This window comes from Engraulis encrasicolus, chromosome 4 (assembly GCF_034702125.1).
Source record: "Engraulis encrasicolus isolate BLACKSEA-1 chromosome 4, IST_EnEncr_1.0, whole genome shotgun sequence".
NCBI lineage: Eukaryota > Metazoa > Chordata > Actinopteri > Clupeiformes > Engraulidae > Engraulis > Engraulis encrasicolus.
Genome location: NC_085860.1, coordinates 11,063,339 through 11,080,838, shown reverse-complemented (window position 1 = coordinate 11,080,838; position 17,500 = coordinate 11,063,339). Strand labels below are relative to the sequence as shown.

The 17,500-nt window shown below is 45.9% G+C and overlaps 2 protein-coding genes and 1 long non-coding RNA gene across 4 annotated transcripts in view; 2 read left to right on the top strand and 1 right to left on the bottom strand.

Moving 5' to 3' along the window:
- LOC134447284 (uncharacterized) overlaps window positions 1–2,641 on the top strand; it is a 3,467-nt gene extending 826 nt beyond the window's left edge. The window contains exon 2 of the long non-coding RNA XR_010034583.1: window positions 522–2,641. This is a non-coding gene — a long non-coding RNA (uncharacterized LOC134447284). The remainder of the gene's footprint in view (window positions 1–521) is intronic.
- Window positions 2,642–3,489: 848 nt separating this feature from the next.
- adck2 (aarF domain containing kinase 2) lies at window positions 3,490–15,336 on the bottom strand. Its single transcript, XM_063195998.1, has 8 exons — window positions 13,844–15,336; window positions 12,138–12,284; window positions 11,676–11,804; window positions 11,304–11,399; window positions 10,242–10,496; window positions 9,309–9,437; window positions 7,306–7,359; window positions 3,490–5,731 (listed from the first exon to the last, which is right to left on the bottom strand). Exons 1-8 carry the CDS (start codon window positions 14,750–14,752, stop codon window positions 5,591–5,593), a joined length of 1,860 nt encoding a protein of 619 aa, XP_063052068.1. The 5' UTR covers window positions 14,753–15,336; the 3' UTR covers window positions 3,490–5,590.
- A 1,802-nt stretch (window positions 15,337–17,138) lies between these two features.
- si:dkey-82f1.1 (DENN domain-containing protein 2A) overlaps window positions 17,139–17,500 on the top strand; it is a 54,931-nt gene continuing 54,569 nt past the window's right edge. For both annotated transcript variants that reach the window (XM_063196674.1, XM_063196673.1), the window contains exon 1: window positions 17,139–17,500. This exon is cut by the window's right edge and continues 94 nt beyond it. The gene's annotated coding sequence lies outside the window, so the exon portion shown is untranslated.

The following is a 17,500-nucleotide window of genomic DNA, read 5'->3' as shown; positions in this document are numbered from 1 at the left end:
TTAGTATCTAGGCAACACTTGATATTGTAACTTTGCTATTTGAAAAATGACTATGGGTAAAGTGTAACATTTACCATAGATTCAGGTGACAGTGTTTGTAGATGCAGAGTTGTGTGGACATTCAGTATGTACGACTTTACTTTTTGATGCCATTGCATACGGAATCTCCAAAGTTTTGCATGACCATGTACACAAACAAACAAAAAAACAACCGAATGATCTGGACTTGGTTCTTGGCGGAGAGTTTGGATGTAAGGGACTTGAGGGTGAAAGCTGTGCCTTTTGCTGGGCTGTTCTGAATGTCCTGCCGTCTGCTCCAAGACCACCCCCACCCCTGTCCAACACCCCCCCCCCCCCCCCACCACCACCACCACCACCACCACCGCCACCACCAGCCCCTCTTGCCCCCCAGGAGCTGCTGACGGGACGTGATGTAGCTACCACTGAGCCTCAACCACCTGCCTTCCTCTTCCTCTTCTTCCTCTCCTCCTTTTTCTGCTCCCCCTCCTCCTTCTCCTCAGACTCCTGGGCCTCAGCAGCACTAGTGACATGTCCTCCTCTACACCTCTGCTGGAGCTGGACGCAGGGGAGCGAGAGTGTTTCACGTGGGTGCTCATCTTCTCATAACTGCCATACCACAGTATGCACGGTTTCACACTGAAGTCCAGCAGACCTCATGACCATATGACTGCTCTGCATTGGGGTCTGCAAGTGAGTTTTTACATTTCAGGCCCACCTCCTCTTGCCAGTCCCTCTCACTCAGTTCTCGGCCTCTGCTCTCTCTCTCTCTCTCTCTCCCTCCCTCTCCCTCTCTCTCTGTTTTGTCTCTCTCCATCCTTCTCTCTGGGGGTCTCTTTCTTTTCTCTTCCGACAATGAACACTGAACTCGCTCTGGAGCTGAGCACTGAACCCCTCTCCCCAAGTTGACGACTGAAATCGTTGAACTGTTTACATCCCCGAAGCCCCGTTGACCCTAATTGCCCCAAAACACCGCCCACCTTGCCACACCACACCAAACGTGGAAAAAAGAACAAAATCACTGAATAAAAATAGAAAATAATAAACACCATCAAAAAGGTCCCCTCTCTCTGACGACCCTCCTAAGACCAAGGCCACGTTGCAGCAGCATGCTACAGTCTGGCCACCTGCAGTGGACACTGGAGGAATAACAGCAGAGGACAGAAACAAACAACAAACAGGATTGAAATCCAAAACCCAGCCTGCCCCCCCTCCTCCCAGCCCCTCTTAAAAGAAGAAATAAAGAAAGAAAAACAAAAAAAACAAACCCAAATAAAGAGAAAGCAAGACAGGTTGCTCGGTCTTAAAATAAATTAATGTTTTTGTTTCGTTTTTCTTTGTTGTGATCATGTGAACGTGCGGAGCGACTGCCTGAGAGGACACAGGACTGATGTGTCCAGATGGACGTCTGAGACTTTGAGATTTCCTTTTGGATTGTTTATTATGCCCTTCATTTGATTGTTATAGGTTTTTTTGTTTTTTTTGCGCTCCGCTCTTTTCTTTTGTTTATTTTCCTGCGAGGTATGGTATGTTTTCTGCGTAGGGCTGGGGTGGTGGAGGCCACCGCACGTTGTCTTGGAGACCCCACCATAAGGGGCACCACGGCCTCCACCCCACCCCACCCTCGCCCACTACGCAGCTCTCGCCAGCATTCCTCTGACAACTCCATCACCCCCCACCTTGACCAACCATGCCCTCAAGCCCCCTCTAAAACGGGCATCTCCCCCAGCATGTTTAATTCTCACATCTCTCCATTGGCCAGCCTCTCTCCTCCCCATAGCCCCATGGATGGCCCAACCTCTCTCCCTCAGCCCCCTCCCCAGCCCCACAGCCCCATATCCCCATGGCCCCGCTCCCCTCCCCAGCCCCATGGACGGCCCAACCTCTCTCCTCCCCATGGATGGCCTAGCTTCTCCAGTCCTGAACTCTGTCCAGAGGAGGTGGGGGAAACTTTGCCTCGCGGCGGTTGCACTTGCATTGGTAGCGTTGACCCTCTTTTTTTGTTTTGAGCTTGTTTGTTTGTTTGTTGGTTTGTTTGCTTTCTCTTTGTTTGTATTTTTTGTTCAGGGAACTATTACCATTGTACAGGACTCCAGAGATTGCGCTTGGTCACGGTGGTGGAAGTTACAAAAGGACTGAATTCAGCAGGCAGCGAAGGCATGCAGGTGATGATGATGATGGTGATGGCAGTGACGTTGACAAAGGAGAAGGACAACATGGGTGTTATGAGAGGACGGCTATCGGCGATGCCCTCAGTGTATTCACCCGGTGAACATGGGGGAGCCTGTAGCTAGTGAGAGACTGGCGGCTGGTGGAAAAAAACGTAATGTGTAAAACTGTAAAACTGTGCTCCCCCACGCCTCCGTGTGGCCGGCCAGGACACTGCTCACTGCGACTCTAGGTGCCAACCTATCTCTCTTTCGTCACTCTTCCACCATCTGCGACTGCGCCACCTCTCCACATCATGGATCTCCACCACCATTTGTCCAGTTGCCTATTTTTTTCGCAATAAATTAATGAGTATAAAGTAGATGGTGAAAAAAAATATTTTTAAAAAGCGATATTTAATTCATTTAAAAGAATCGGAAAAAAAAATAAACAAAGAATTTCTCTGGTGTTGTGACAGTGACTGAATTGTGTTTTTGTCTGTTAGAGATGTTTTTATTTCTTTTGTAATTATTATGATTATGGTTATCATTATTCTAATTAATACTATTCTTATTAGTTACTTTTCACCTGGTTATCACCCCCCGCGCATACATGAACAGTGCTGCTCCGTTTGGACTATTGTGACGGTGATAAAATTGATCAAACATTTTTGCAATAATAGTAATGATGAGGAATTTTTTGCACCAAAAGCTCTTGATCTTTATCTCACTCCTCTTTCAGCCACGCTGACTGTTCTTCCTTCCTGACATCTGACAGAATTGCGTCTCTTCTTTGTCTGTGTTTTTCATTGACAGATTTAATAAAATTGTAATTTAATGGACGTCTGGTGTTAATGCCCGCTTTTGATGTCTGTTAAAGTAATCCCTCCTGACTTCCCGTAGACCAGGGTTTCCCAAACTGGGGTGCGTGTACCCCTGGGGTAGCGTGGCCTGCCACAAGGCAGCTGAATTAAGCGATGGCGTGTGTTTTATGAAGCGTTAACGAAATTTTAGTAGTTTTTAATTGTATGGTGAATTCTATGCTTAATGAAACATCAAGTCTATTGGAAATGAGGATTCCCCACATGACTCTGCATAATGTGCAATGATTTGTGCAGTGAAGCCATATTTGAGTGTCCATCAGCGCATCAAAACATTCGTTTAGGGGGTGCGCAAACCACATTGAAATGTACAAGGGGGTGCGCAAGGAAAAAAGTTTGGGAAACGCTGCAGTAGACCCAGCAAGCATGTTAGCCATAGGAGAGAAAAGAGTCAAGAGAGAGAAAAAAAATAGCAAGAATGTCCAAATACTTCCTGGATTTACTGTAATAGTAACAAAAGATACGTAATAGTAACAAAAGATCTTTCACTTTCAGTGGATTAAGAACAATTTAATACACATAATTGAATTGTCATAAATTATGAGATCACAGAATGTACATTTGTTATGCTGCCACAAAATAGTTTTTATTGCTTTTTTACCAAAAAAAATGGATTGAGAATGATCCTGTGGATGACACGGTGCAATCCTTCATGACTGTGTGTTAAACTGCACCCATATTCATGCAGTTGACATCAAGCTCTGCGTCCCACCTTACTCATGTCTGCACACAATTACCTGAAAACCACAACTGGAATTACATTGGAGTCTGTTCACCTGAGATGAGCTGTCAGTCAGTGGAAATGTAAATATTATACACAACAGCGCACTTACTTTGAATCTGTGGGAAGGACAACTGTACGCGCTACGGCAGCTATTGTGATGCCTAATTGTCTCTGAAAAGCGGAATAATGAAAGCTATCCGCATCAGACAGCCCTGCACTGTAAACTGTAATTTGAGAATGGCAAAGAGGATTAGTGGTCTGCTATGCATGCCTGGCTCCTCAGGTGTCAGAGCAGTCATGGCTGGATGGTCCATATGGCACACAGGGCATTTGCCCGGTGGACTGTTGATGATTTTGGCCTGGTCCTCCCCTCAATGTCATCAGTCCTCATGTCGCAGAGGTAGTCAAAATAGGTCATGTTGCTTGACTAAAATGTTGTCAAATAGTCAGTTATCTTAATTGTCTCTCTCAATGCCTGTTGGACCGGTCTTTGCTAAAAAAGAATGCCCGGCATGATTTTTCATCCCAGTCCAGCCCTGAGAGCAGGGGGAGTGGAGTGCTTACTGCACCCTCCACTGAGCACACAAGAGCCAGACAAATGAGCCCATACAGGGGCCACAAGTAGGGATGCACTACAATGCTCAAATAGCCAAAAGGAGCTCACCGACTGACTACACTACAGAATATTTTGAGAAGGTAGGTCTGCACACTGCGGAATAAGCTACAAAAAATGATGTCTGATGAAGATCCAGGGTGATAGAAACGTTGCCATTTTAATTGAATTAAGTTTATTTTTTGGAGTTTATTCCGCGGTGTGCAGCCCTACCTTCCTAAACTGTCTGACACTTTCGTCTGGCACTTGCAACAAGTAATTTTGGGTGTGCGCACCCTACCCAAAACAACGGCACTAAAAATGCCCCATGGTGTCTCGGTCAGAGTTCATAGCCTGTTGCATTTAATTCGAGATGGGAGGGAACTTCATTTATTCTTATGGAACAAACAAACAAGGAAGGGCATGGGCTGAAGCTTGTATTTCATTCACTGACAGTTCTGTGCAGGTTTGGGTTCATGACACTCATTTGGGAGTCTTCCAGGGGCAATGTCTGACACCGTATCCCAGAACATAAGAGCAGCAGCTCGGGGCACTTCAACTAATGACACCCTGGCGATGGAGAAAGCCTATTAGCCAGGGCAGAGCAGCAAGGCCATGTTGATATTTATTTATCCTCCAAAGCTTCAACAACATAGACAGCCCTGCACCGTGTGCCCTGAGCATCATTAACATTCAGACTCCTGACCTCATTTGCCTCCGGTTCCCCCAGCTGGAGGTCTGTCTGCGGTGCATGAGGTCATGTGTTGATGTAGTGCGAAACCAAATGCCAAGATACTGCCTCAAGTAGGAGGGAGGTACTGCTCTTTACAGCTCACTGCCGTTTGCTGCCTCAGGTAAGAGGGAGGTACAGCTCTTGAAACTCACTGCCAGTTGCTCTCAGGTGCCTATTGGAAGAGGGAGGCACAGAAACAAACTGCCATTTGCTGCCTCTGTCATCCCACTATATGGTATGAGAGAGGCCCTGTTCTTGAAGCTAATCGCCAGTTGCGGCCATATGTCTGCCTCTGTGTGTTATGCTTTAGGAGGGAAACACAGTCCTTGTAACTTCCCGCCAGGTGCTGCGTCTGCCACCTTTGCCTCTACACTGCATGATGGAGACACAATCCTTCAAATAAACTGCTGGGTGCTGTGTGTACGTCTGCTTCTGCTGCTGTAGCAAGTGCTGAGACAGCGTTCCTGAAACTGCTAGTTGTGTCTGCCTCTTGTGCTATATGAGGGAGGCGGCGTTCCTGAGCAGCAGGGGTCGGGCGATCTCCAGGATGTCCAGGTTGGGGTCCAGCGATCGACCCAGACCCTCCAGCACCATGATGGCAAACACAATGGAGGCAAAGTTGCTTTCTAGCTTCACCTGGTGAAGAAAAGAAACATTACAGTAACATGTCACTCCGTACACAGGGCAACAACTTGAGCAATGTGTCCAGGTCATTCATTCATTCATTTCCATCATTCATTGCCTCATGTTTTTAGATTCGTCCTAGCATCTCTATAAGAGGGTATGTCCGTCCGTCCGTCCGTCCGTCCGTCTGTCTGTCTGTCTGTCCGTCCGTCCGTGTGAAACGCATTCTCTAAATTGTAATTCCTTCCTGTGTCCACAGGGCGGCAGTGCATAGACGGACGAATCTTTGTCCGCCTGTCGGACTTGTTTTTCCATATTTATGTATGCTGGACACCTTAATTTTCCTCGGGATTAATAAACGATACTCTCCTCTCCTCTACTCTACTCTACTCTCCAGTTTCCTGCAGGTTGTGTATTGCTAATCCATATTCTCTCAAAACCGTTGGACTGATTCACAGTCAGCATCTTATGGCATCATTACCCAAACACACAGCTCAAAAAGTTGCCCTGTGTATCATCAGCTTTAGAAATGAAAGTGAAAAGTGAAGTGAAAGCCCATTGGGAAACTCCAACTCCCATTGTCATTGTGACACAGCACTCCACAGCACACAAGTGAACACTGCACACTGCACACAACGAAATTGCATTTATGCCTCACCCGTGCAAGGGGGCAGCCCTCAGTGGCGCCCCATGGGGAGCAGTGTGGTGGGACGGTACCATGCTCAGGGTACCTCAGTCATGTAGGAGGATGGGGGAGAGCACTGGTTGATTACTCCCCCCACCAACCTGGCGGGTCGGGAGTCGAACCAGCAACCTCTGGGATGCAAGTCTGACACCCTAACCGCTCACCCATGACTGCCCAAAAGCCTTATGACTTAGGATATACGCCTGGCATCCCCACTGGCTTGTACAGCTCCTTAGTGGGTAAATAAAATGCCTTATGTGCTGAGCAGCAGAGTATTCTTTCTCACAGACGAGGCCATATTGATCTTATGGATTCAAGATATCTTTGGACATGTGCCACTCCGAATATGTTCTTCATTAAATGATATTCACTAGTTTGCTCTTGAGTGCTTGGTGTACAATAAAGCTTTAATTTAAGTTCATACAGGATGAGATGAGATCCACTTATATTGCTGGTATGGTCGAGGGCTGCTTTTCACTCTGTACAAGTCCTTCATTAAATTATATTTGACCTCAATATAGTATATGTTACACATAACCAAGCAATCCTGATTATATGAGAGCTGCTGAATGCTGATGAAAGAAGCACTGAAAGAAAAGAACACTTTTGCGGACATTGTTAAGGTATGAAAATAAAACCATTTGTCTTTTTCCAAACAGCATCAAGTGAACTTGGTCTGAGAAAGCAGATAAATCACACAGAGGGCCACAGAGTTACAATACAGCTAATGGACTTCTCAGAGAGCTGTGTGTGTGTGTGTGTGTGTGTGTGTGTGTGTGTGTGTGTGTGTGTGTGTGTGTGTGTGTGTGTGTGTGTGTGTGTGTGTGTGTGTGTGTGTTGTTTTGACTTAGTTCATTTCTCTGCTGACAACAAGGGAGTGTGTGCATGTGCTGTCCCCTACCTTGTGATGAATGAGCAACCCAAAGACGCGCGAGAGCAGCTCAGCCACCTGGATCTGCGGAGGAAAAAGCCACACGTTACTCTTCAAGTATGAGTGTAACAAAGAAAGAAACAAGCACATCCGTCTCAAAAAACTGGGTGCAGGACTAGCAAAGTCACATGAAAATAGACATTGTCTGATGAAGGGCATGCTGCCCGAAACATCTCATTCAAGTAAAAGAAAAGGGAGATTGGTGTTGCAGACTTTTTTTTCCGTTTTCACATCACTCTTCAAGTATGTACATGGGGAAATAAGCCTATGATGAAGCTAATGGGGAAACAACCCTATGATTAAGCTCATGGGGACATAACCCTACGATGAAGCTCAAGGGGACCCTATTGTGGAGGCTACCCTGTAAGCCTCGGCCTGGACTGCAGGTGTTCTCAACGCGCAGCAAACATGGAATGTCCAGCCAAAAAAATCAATTTGGGGTTGTTCTCCATTTATTGCGAACTTTGAATTTAATATAAATACTAGATCACCTCTGTGCTGTTGTGCTGTGCTGTAGTAAAAAAGATGTATCACATTCGGCTGGCACACGGCAACGGTAAGAACCGAGTGTTCCCCAGTCCAAGCCGTCATTAGCCCCTAATCATGGCCACCTGTAATTATACCTGTGACTAAATGAGCTACCGTAAAAGTGAAGTGCTCCCCCAAGTGGCTAAATCTAAAACTACGCTAAAACCTATCTATAGGTGAGAATAAAATAGCTCCTACACATATGATGAAGCTCCTGGGGACATAACCCTGTGATGAAGCTCCTGGGGACATAACCCTGTGATGAAGCTAGCTATTTGTTTTCCACACGGCGTCAGTAAATAAGAAGTGAGTTGAAAGAGCATGGATCACTCAATATGATTCTCCTGAGGTCCATTCTCCAAGGAGGTCATTAGTGCCAATCAAACAAACAACAGTGTACGCAGTGCACACACTGTGCAGTATCAATGCAACCATTATAGAGCAGAACCAACACCATGGGTCTTCAAAAAAAGGCAGGACGCCAAGGCACTCTTCTAAGATAAAACCGCTTTATTAACAAGGCTAGTTCATGTTTGAACTTAAATAATTAAAAATACTGCCACTGCCAACATGTTTCGGCCGCTACAGGGCCTTCATCAGGGCACAAGGTGAATCAAGCAGTGTAGCACACAAGAGTCTCAAACACACTAATCAATCAGCTGATTGACTCAAGGTGATGTAGGCGGAGTCTGCTCCTGCAGAGCTGCAAGGTACATACTAACAACCACAACAATAGAAAAATGCCAGTGGCAGTCTTAAAAATGTTAAATACATGAAGAGTATCACATTACTGGAAAGAAAAACAAAAAGACATTACAAAGCTCGATGGTTCAAAGAAAAGATATCATATCTATATTGTCATTAAGACCAGGGAAACGCATGGCATTAAGCCTATGTATCCAGCGGCCCTCTTTCTGATTCAACATCTTCTGTCTGTCTCCTCTTCTAGGAGAGAGAGGGACATGATCAATACCTAATGCAGAAAAAGTTGCAAGATTATCATTATGCATGTCCTTAAAATGTTTTACCATGGCATAGTCATAGTTTTTAACTTTAGCAGCATATCTATGCTCAGCAAGTCTATCCTGAAGCCTGAACCATGGGTCTTCATTTGGATTTTGTAAGTGTTGAAGTAACATAATTCACTGTTTATGCAAACAAATCAAGCCCACAGATTAGGCTAAAAATAATTAAGTGTGAACGAATCTATCTGGGTTGTCTTATGTACTTTCCCTAAGGAGAGAAAAATACATGAAAAATACAGTAATTAACAGAGAGCAGAATTGTTTGATGTGTCCCGATGTACCGTACCAGGAGAGAAGAAGGGTACTACAGCGGGCTCAGTCCACCAGCTGTATGTGCGCGCCTGCATGTGTGTGTGCGTGCGTGCGCACTCACATGTATGTGTGTGTGTGTGTGTGTGTGTGTGCGTGTGTGTATTGTACCTTCCCAAGGGAGAGGGTATCACTGAGGGCTTGGTCCACTAGCTGTGCCATCTCCTTCTTGAAGCGGCTCACATCCTGGCACTCGTTGGCTCTGGCGTGATTCAGGATCAGCTCTGCCACGCGCTCACCCTGGCGACCACAACACACACACACACACACACACACACACACACACACACACACACACACACACACACACACACACACACACACACACACACACACACACACACACACACACACACACACACACACACACTTAAAGTGATGGTTAGGAGTAGATTCACCCTAATGCCATTTGAACCGTGACACCCATCCAGTAGTCCACCTTAAGTGTTTTCTAACACTTGAGCGAACATTAGCCGAGTTACCATAAATTCCGAATAGCTTAGTACAAGCACAAACGAAACTTGGCGGTATCTCCAAACTTACACACTAAAATCACATGCCATGACACCCAACTTCTACAATAGTACAAATATGGTCTGCACTCATAAAACGATGCATTTGGAAGTTTATACTATAGTCCAGGAGTTAATTATTATCAACACGAGCCGAATAGCTTCTCTGCTTATACAGCTGGGTCGACGTTACTTCCGTCATCTGGGAGGATCCCGTAAAAGTCCTCAACGAAACTCATAATATGCGCAATGAAAAGTGAATTCAGCGTCAGTATTGATAAATAAAATCCTTTTCTAATTGATAGTAGGTAACATTTGAAATTGCCTTGAAAATATAAGCCTTTATTACAATTCAGTGAAACCTTTTTTTTAATACTCTCGTCTGGAACTTTGTTGAGGACTTTTATGGGCTCCTCAAAGATGACGTCTGTCGGTCAAAAAATGAGCTCACATGGTTGGCAGCTTAGCATCTTGCCCCTCCTCACAACACGAATGTTTGTAAACGAAAAAACTATGTATATTGCCACTGTACCTGTCGCAGGACGACGGCAGTGAAGACGGCTCTGAAGTTCTGGAGGTCGGCCGGGCTGAGCTGGGCCACGATGCCGGCGTCCAGCAGCACCAGCTGTAGCGGGGGAGGGGCGGGGCGCATGCTCACCACCACCGTGTCCCACAGATCCGTCAGCGTAGCCTTGTCACCCTGCTGCTGCGGCACAGAACTTTGGTTCCACTGCACCAGGATGTTCCCCGGGTGGAGGTCCCCATGCACGAAGTTGTCCACAAACACCTGCAAATGTAACAGATTTTTTTCATTCCACTTGCCACTGTGTATACTGTATTGTTGGGGAAATACTGCACTGGCCCTTTAAGAGTGCAGGTAGTTATGGAGGTAGGCCTACCCATGCACAAAATTATCCACAAACACCTGCAGTGTAACGGCAGGCCGTAATCTACAATTTAACATGCTACATAGATACTGATGTAGATTGTAGACCAAGAACATAGTGAATGAGATTAGATTAAAGATCAGATTAGATTAAGATGTTTACCACTGAAACACAAAATTTACTATGAGCACTATTGATCTCAACTCAGCAATGTGATCTCACCAGGGCCGACGCTAGGCATAGGCAGACTAGGCAGTCGCCTAGGGCACAAAATGTCTTGGGGGGCACCACAGCCCATAGAATTACAATATTAAGCAAAATTAAGCATGACCCTTTACATTGAGAATGACTTTTAATGGGCACTCCGTACAGGTACATGGTACTAGATCAGCTGTGCTCGATCTCAGATGTATGACACTATGTTTACAGATGCCAATGTACAATTCCAGAAAAAGGAGATGTCTGTGCTCGCCTAGGGCAGTGTTTCCCAACCAGGGGTACGGGTACCACTAGGGGTACGCGAGCACACTGCAGGGGGTACGTGGAAAAATTAACAAATGCATGGGGAATAGTCACATTGGCATATAGAGCATGAGTGAGGGGTACTCATCTTAGGACAAAAAGGCTTAGGGGGTACACAAGACAAAAAAGGTTGGGAAACACTGGCCTAGGGCACCAAATTGACTAGAACCGGCCCTGGATCTCACCATCTTCAGCAGCGTGTCCACTCCCATCCTGGCTATCCTCTGCTTCACCTCCTGGGGAACGTCTCCATGGAGATAGCTGGAGATGGGCTCACTCTCCTGGACACACAAAACATACACACACACACATACTGTACTCCAAAACATAGCTCCACATACTCTACTCCATTTAAACATAGCTTAACATACTGTAACTAACTCCATTTAAACATAGCTACACATACTGTACTCCAAAAACATAGCTACACATACTCTACTCCAATTTTAGTTTTCCCTTGTTCAAATTGCTGGATGATTAGAAGTGCATAGTAGTCTTCAATATAAATGAGTGGAGTCTACATATAGCGCAGCATGATGAAAAGGGTCATCATTCACCTCATATGTCTCCACCAGCACCGTCCTGGTAACGAAGGGCCTCAGGGGGACGGGGAACTTGACATACTTCACATCCCGGAAGTTCTCCCGGAACCTCTCGATGTTGTTCGCCTCATAGCGGAGGTCTATCTGGGGCACGAGTTTGAAAAGAAGAGGAGGTGACCAAACAGCAAGAGGAACACTTACACGCACGCACGCACGCACGCACGCACGCACGCACGCACGCACGCACGCACGCACGCACGCACGCACGCACGCACGCACGCACACACGCACGCACACACACACACACACACACACACACACACACACACACACACACACACACACACACACACACACACACACACAAATAACAAGTACGTTTTTTTATTTTCTTTTTTTAAACACAGATACATGCACACACACACACACACATACGCACACGCACGCGCACAATAATCAACACTTCAGCACCGCTACCTGTCTGGTCATGAGCTTCTCAAATTCTTCCACTATTTCCGGCAGGCTGAGCCACTTGAACCCCGGCAGGCAGTTGAGGAGCCAGCTGCCCGTCTTCATGAGGAGCAGGTCGATCTCCACCTGCCTCCTGATGCCTGGATGAAGCACCTGATTTGGAAACACAAGCAGGATCAGAGTGAAGTCAAAGAGAGTAGATTAGAGTAAGATGAAGCACCTGTTGTGGAAACATATAACGTTATCTTATTAAGGGTCATTTCACGTGAAATCAGACACTTTGGTACCCGACCGACCCGGATTTCAATCATGCTTGGTGTGCCTTTGTAGTAGCAAGGTAGCACCCCAGAACTGCATTGGTTTGAATCTGACACTAGTATTAAGGGAGAAACAGACTAGGAAAGGTTCACATGTGAGGGTAGGACACTATACATTCAGCCTTGAATATATCAGTCAGTGTTAGTCACAAAAAGATGCCTGTGGTGTTATTTGAAAGCTCTTTTCTGGCTCTACATATTACACAATCAGCTTGGAATACAACAACTCTCAGAATATGAATTATGATCAGTTATAAGGGGGAGATGCTGAGCGCTCTTCTTTGTTAGACAGTGTACTCCAATGCAGGTGCTCTTGAAGTTAAACGACAAAGTCCATTCTTCCAAAATTGTTGGCCGTTGAATGAGTGTAGCCATTGATTATATCTTTAAAGTACGGTAAAGGGAAGATGACACAGGTACACAGAGAAGGAATGTTCAAACATTCACATATCATCATTTGGTGTGTATAAATGGACATCTGCCTTAGTTTCTGAAACCTGGGACCATGGAAACTGACCATTTTTGTTTTGCTTTTGTTTTGTCATGTGATGCTACTATGGTATTACCATATTATTAGTAAGTGGTCTGTATGATGCCATATTTGTGAGTCAAATTCTCTCTGAAATGAATAAAGAACCGAACACCAGCATTTGAGGTGTTGCTAATGACATTGCCGGCTACGTTTGGACAAGGAACTGGCCATTTTAAAATATAGTTTTTTTAGATATTCAATTTTTAATTTTTCAATTGATCATAATTCATATTCTGAGAGTTGTTGTATTCCAAGCTGATTGTGCAATATGTAGAGCCAGAAAAGAGCTTTCAAACAATACCACAGGCGTCTTTTTGTGAGTAACACTGACTGATATATTCAAGGCTGAATGTATAGTGTCCTACCCTAAAATGTGAACCTTTCCTAGTCTGTTTCTCCCTTAATATTAGTGTCAGATTCAAACCAATGCAGTTCTGGGGTGCTACCTTGCTACTAAAAAGGCACAACAAGTATAATTGAAATCCAGATCGGTCGGGTCCCAAAGCGTCTGATTTCACGTGAAATGACCCTTAAGCAGGATCAGTGTTAAGCCTTTTGGTGCGTTCCTAAACTGCCAATCTGAGTACACAACTATTCAAACTATAGCATCTATTTTGAATAGACAGAACAGGCCGGTATCAAAGACTTTCTTGACAAATTCATCATATATCATGTACTTCATAAAAGATTTTCACTTAGTAACAGTAGTTTCCTCTATGTCATTTGAAGCGTTTATGTTGCAAGGGGCCATTTTACATAATAGTATGTTTCCACTGTGACAGCAAAGCTTGACCCGAGGAAAAACTCTCACTACACATACTGTCAACAATGTTGATGAGATGCATGATCAAAGTTTTCCCCACCTTAATAGCAACAGGTATCAGGTGGTCCTTCACGGGAGCTTCATCTTGACTCTTCAAGTCTGCAGATTTTGTTTTTCCAGTTTGTTGAGGTAATGATTCTTCTTTCTCGCCCGTCACCATGTCCTGTAGTGAATGCAGCGGTCCCCCCAGCCCAGGGATCTCCCAGGCCTCCAGGAGGTCCTCCCTCTCCAGGTCCTCCACCAGCTGATGGAAGGCTGGGTCCTCCACGGCCTGCACTCTGGCCCGGGCCCGGTACACCTGCGCTATGCAGCCGGACCCCACTGGCTCCGTGCAATCGAACAGAAAGAGCTGTCTCCAGTGCTCCCCAAACGCCCTCCTCAGGCACTGCATCGTGTGCTCCCAGGAGTGGGGGCGGACGTGGACGTGCAGCCTGCAGAAGCGGTCGCAGAAAGCGCGTGAGAAGATGTCCCTTCGCGTGCTGGCCCACTGACCCAGCTTGATGAAGGTCGGCCCAGAGGTCTCAGTCACCCACAGCAGGCCGTCCAGCCAGCGAGACGCCCAGCGCTCTGAGACCAGTGTCAAAGGAAGAAACAGCAGCAGTGGACCAAACTTTAGCATGAGCACCACTGCTCTCAGGCTGAGACGCAGAACAAACAGAAGCTTGTGGACCTCCACTCTGGCAATGGCTTTCCTCTCATCTGTCCTCTGCTGCCGGGGGGGCGCCCAGGCTTCCTGGCAGCTTGCTGTGCAAGTGGACATGCAGTGTACAGTGCCCCCGCACAACAGTGCTATCTTTGGCAGTCTGACCAACAGAGGAGCAACTCTTGTTTTACCCAGTCGCGCACCTTGTGGAACTTGACGAGACGCACTGGAAAGCCCTAGCTGACGCATGGACCATTTTAGGTTCTGGAAGCACGTTCTTGTAGCGAGAGCAGCCATTGTAGCCATCACTTAATTGTAGGCCTATTTGAATAAACTAACACAGTGCACATGTCATGTCTGCAGAGGAAACATTAGCCATGATTCCACTGACCCAATTCAAAACAAAACAATCATAGGCCCAATGAGCAACTCAAAGGCTTCTGCTTATTCTGTGATAGACTGTCATCGCCTCATAAAAGTAGGCTTCTCTACCTACTTTCCCACGAACGTCAGGAAGAGCACCATCAACATCAATGATAAAGGCAGCCTTCTGTTTTATCTCGGGTCATTACTGGTCAGACTTTGCTCTCAATGATCATACATCATGACATACAACAAATGCCCTTCCTTAAACACAACTCACTCGCAGTGGCGCAGGCAACACAACACACTATTCACATTTCTGGCGTGCCTTCATGCCTTGACACTTGTGTCGACTATCACAGCTGGTAGCACAGAATGTTTAGGCACTTCTCAAACGTCAAAGTCGACTGGCAGAAGGAGTAAAAGATTATGATATATTTTCCTGCACTTTTAAAACACTGCCAAGTGCATTTACAACCAACAGCATACCAAACTTCTCAATTACCGCCTCATCATGGCATACCGCTTCATTCATTCATTTTTGTTATGAAATTTTTACATCAACTTCCGGATGCGTCGTCGTGAAATAGTCCGTAGTGAAACAAAAAAAACATGGTTCCCGATCTGTAATTAGAAGGGCTAAACACAATTTAAACTTTCTACAGGATATACCCATGCCAGGATTTATCCATGGGATCATTCATATTGTCAACTGAGCTTAGATGAATTCGTATAAATTCACTAAAGCCATACCAGTTGTTCTCATCATTTGAACATTATTTTCACATATTTGGGAATAAAACCGGCAGGGGGAGACAGAAACAAACAATCGTCTCTGCTTTCCAAACTGAAGTAGACATGCCAAAGCAAAGCAAAGATTTTTGAAGAAAGCCTGTTGAAGGTCGACTTGATATTTTGTTATCTTAGTCTTTTCATTTTGTTATTCCACTGTCTAATGATAATGAGGATTGGTTCCGCTGCATAAAAAGTAGGATAGGCCTACAAACACACAAACAGATGTTGGGGCCAGGGCCGCCTATTCTCTCCATAAAGGCATTCTTGTTATAGGCTAAGAACTACCCCGGTAGGCCTTTAGAAAGGCAGAGTGTTTTTCAGAAACTTGATGTAGTTGGCATCATTTCCATTTGCAGTAGGCTTATTGAATTGTGGCGTGATTTTTCATCAACGAAATGTTGCATTCCCTTAATTTAACTTAACCTAATTATGTTGTTTAAACAGTGGACAAGCAACTATCAAAGAATGATGTGTATGACAGGGCTACACTGTAGGCCTATTATATTTGAAGTAGTGTGTGGTAGCCGGTGGGGCGGTCTAGTGTGCGGTGGGGTGGGGGTGGGGGGTGTTGGTTCCCATCTGTCAGTGGGTCAGTCCGCCCATGTTCCTTATCTCAGTGAAACTTGATCTGTGGTTTCCTCCCCTCACACTCCTCTCCCCTGTTGACCTGGAGCCATCTTCATCTCACTCCTCTCCCCAGTTGACCTGGAGCCATCTTCATCACCACACACTGACTGTAGTGTCTCCTCATATCATCTACCACAAAGGGAAGAAGAACTCCCCAAACGAAGTGTTCAGTCAGAGGTGTGTGTGTGTGTGTGTGTGTGTGTGTGTGTGTGTGTGTGTGTGTGTGTGTGTGTGTGTGTGTGTGTGTGTGTGTGTGTGTGTGTGTGTGTGTGTGTGGAGCTGTGCAGAATAACAATTTCTGTGATTGTGATATTTTCCCCTCTAGTTCCTCTAAAAGAAAAATGGAAATGGGTGAAGTGGATCAGTAAATTAAATTTGTATCAGGAAGAGTTGCTCCAGTGTCCAGCTAGGACAAAACAACAACAACAACAACAACAACAACAACAACAACAACGACAACGACAACAACAACAACAACAACAACAACAATAATATAAAATGAAGAGGAGCTCCCCTCTGTGTTTTAATTGGTTCCCAGAGGAGGTCACTATTTATGTATTCAGTTGCGCTCAGCGTTGCCCCTTCCTGCTCCGGCCGGCCGATCCTCCTCCAGAGCAGGACACTCGCTTGGTTGCCCCGGCAACTGGGCCTCCACTCACTCAGCCAGCTGCAGATTAGTTCAGGGGTTGGGGCGGGGGGAGAGGGGGAGGGAGACAGAGCTGGAGGGATTGAGGGAAGGGGGGAGAGAGGGAAGGGGGGTCAGGGGGTAAATTTCGATGATGGAACAGGAGAGGAGGAGGGAGCAACAGAGGGAAGGAGAGAGAGAGAGAGAGTGAGAGAGCAAGGGAGAGGGAGGGGTGGGAAAACTCTGGAGGGGAGAGAGAGAGAGAGTAGAGTGAGAAAGAATCACAGCGACACACAGAAACAGGGCAAGAAGAGTTGGAGGAAGAGGGAGAAAAGAAGGAAAACGTTGCTCACACTCTCAGCTGAAGTTTTGAAGGAGAGCAGTTCCAGTTCCTTGCCAACTGCTTTCTTTTCCTCCTCTTTTCTGTGCAAGTTTTCTTTTTTTTCTTCCTTCCTTGGGAGTGAGTGGGAGTGCTGTGGTGTTCTTTGTGGGTCTGGGGGTGAGCAGAAGGGAAGAGGGACGGTGCTCAATGAGAGACCACAGAAGCAGAAGCAGGAGCAGCAGCAAGAGGACTGAATCGGTGGAGGAAAAGAAGAAGAAGAAGAAGGAGGAGAAGACTAAGGAAGGAGAACTCTGAGGAATAT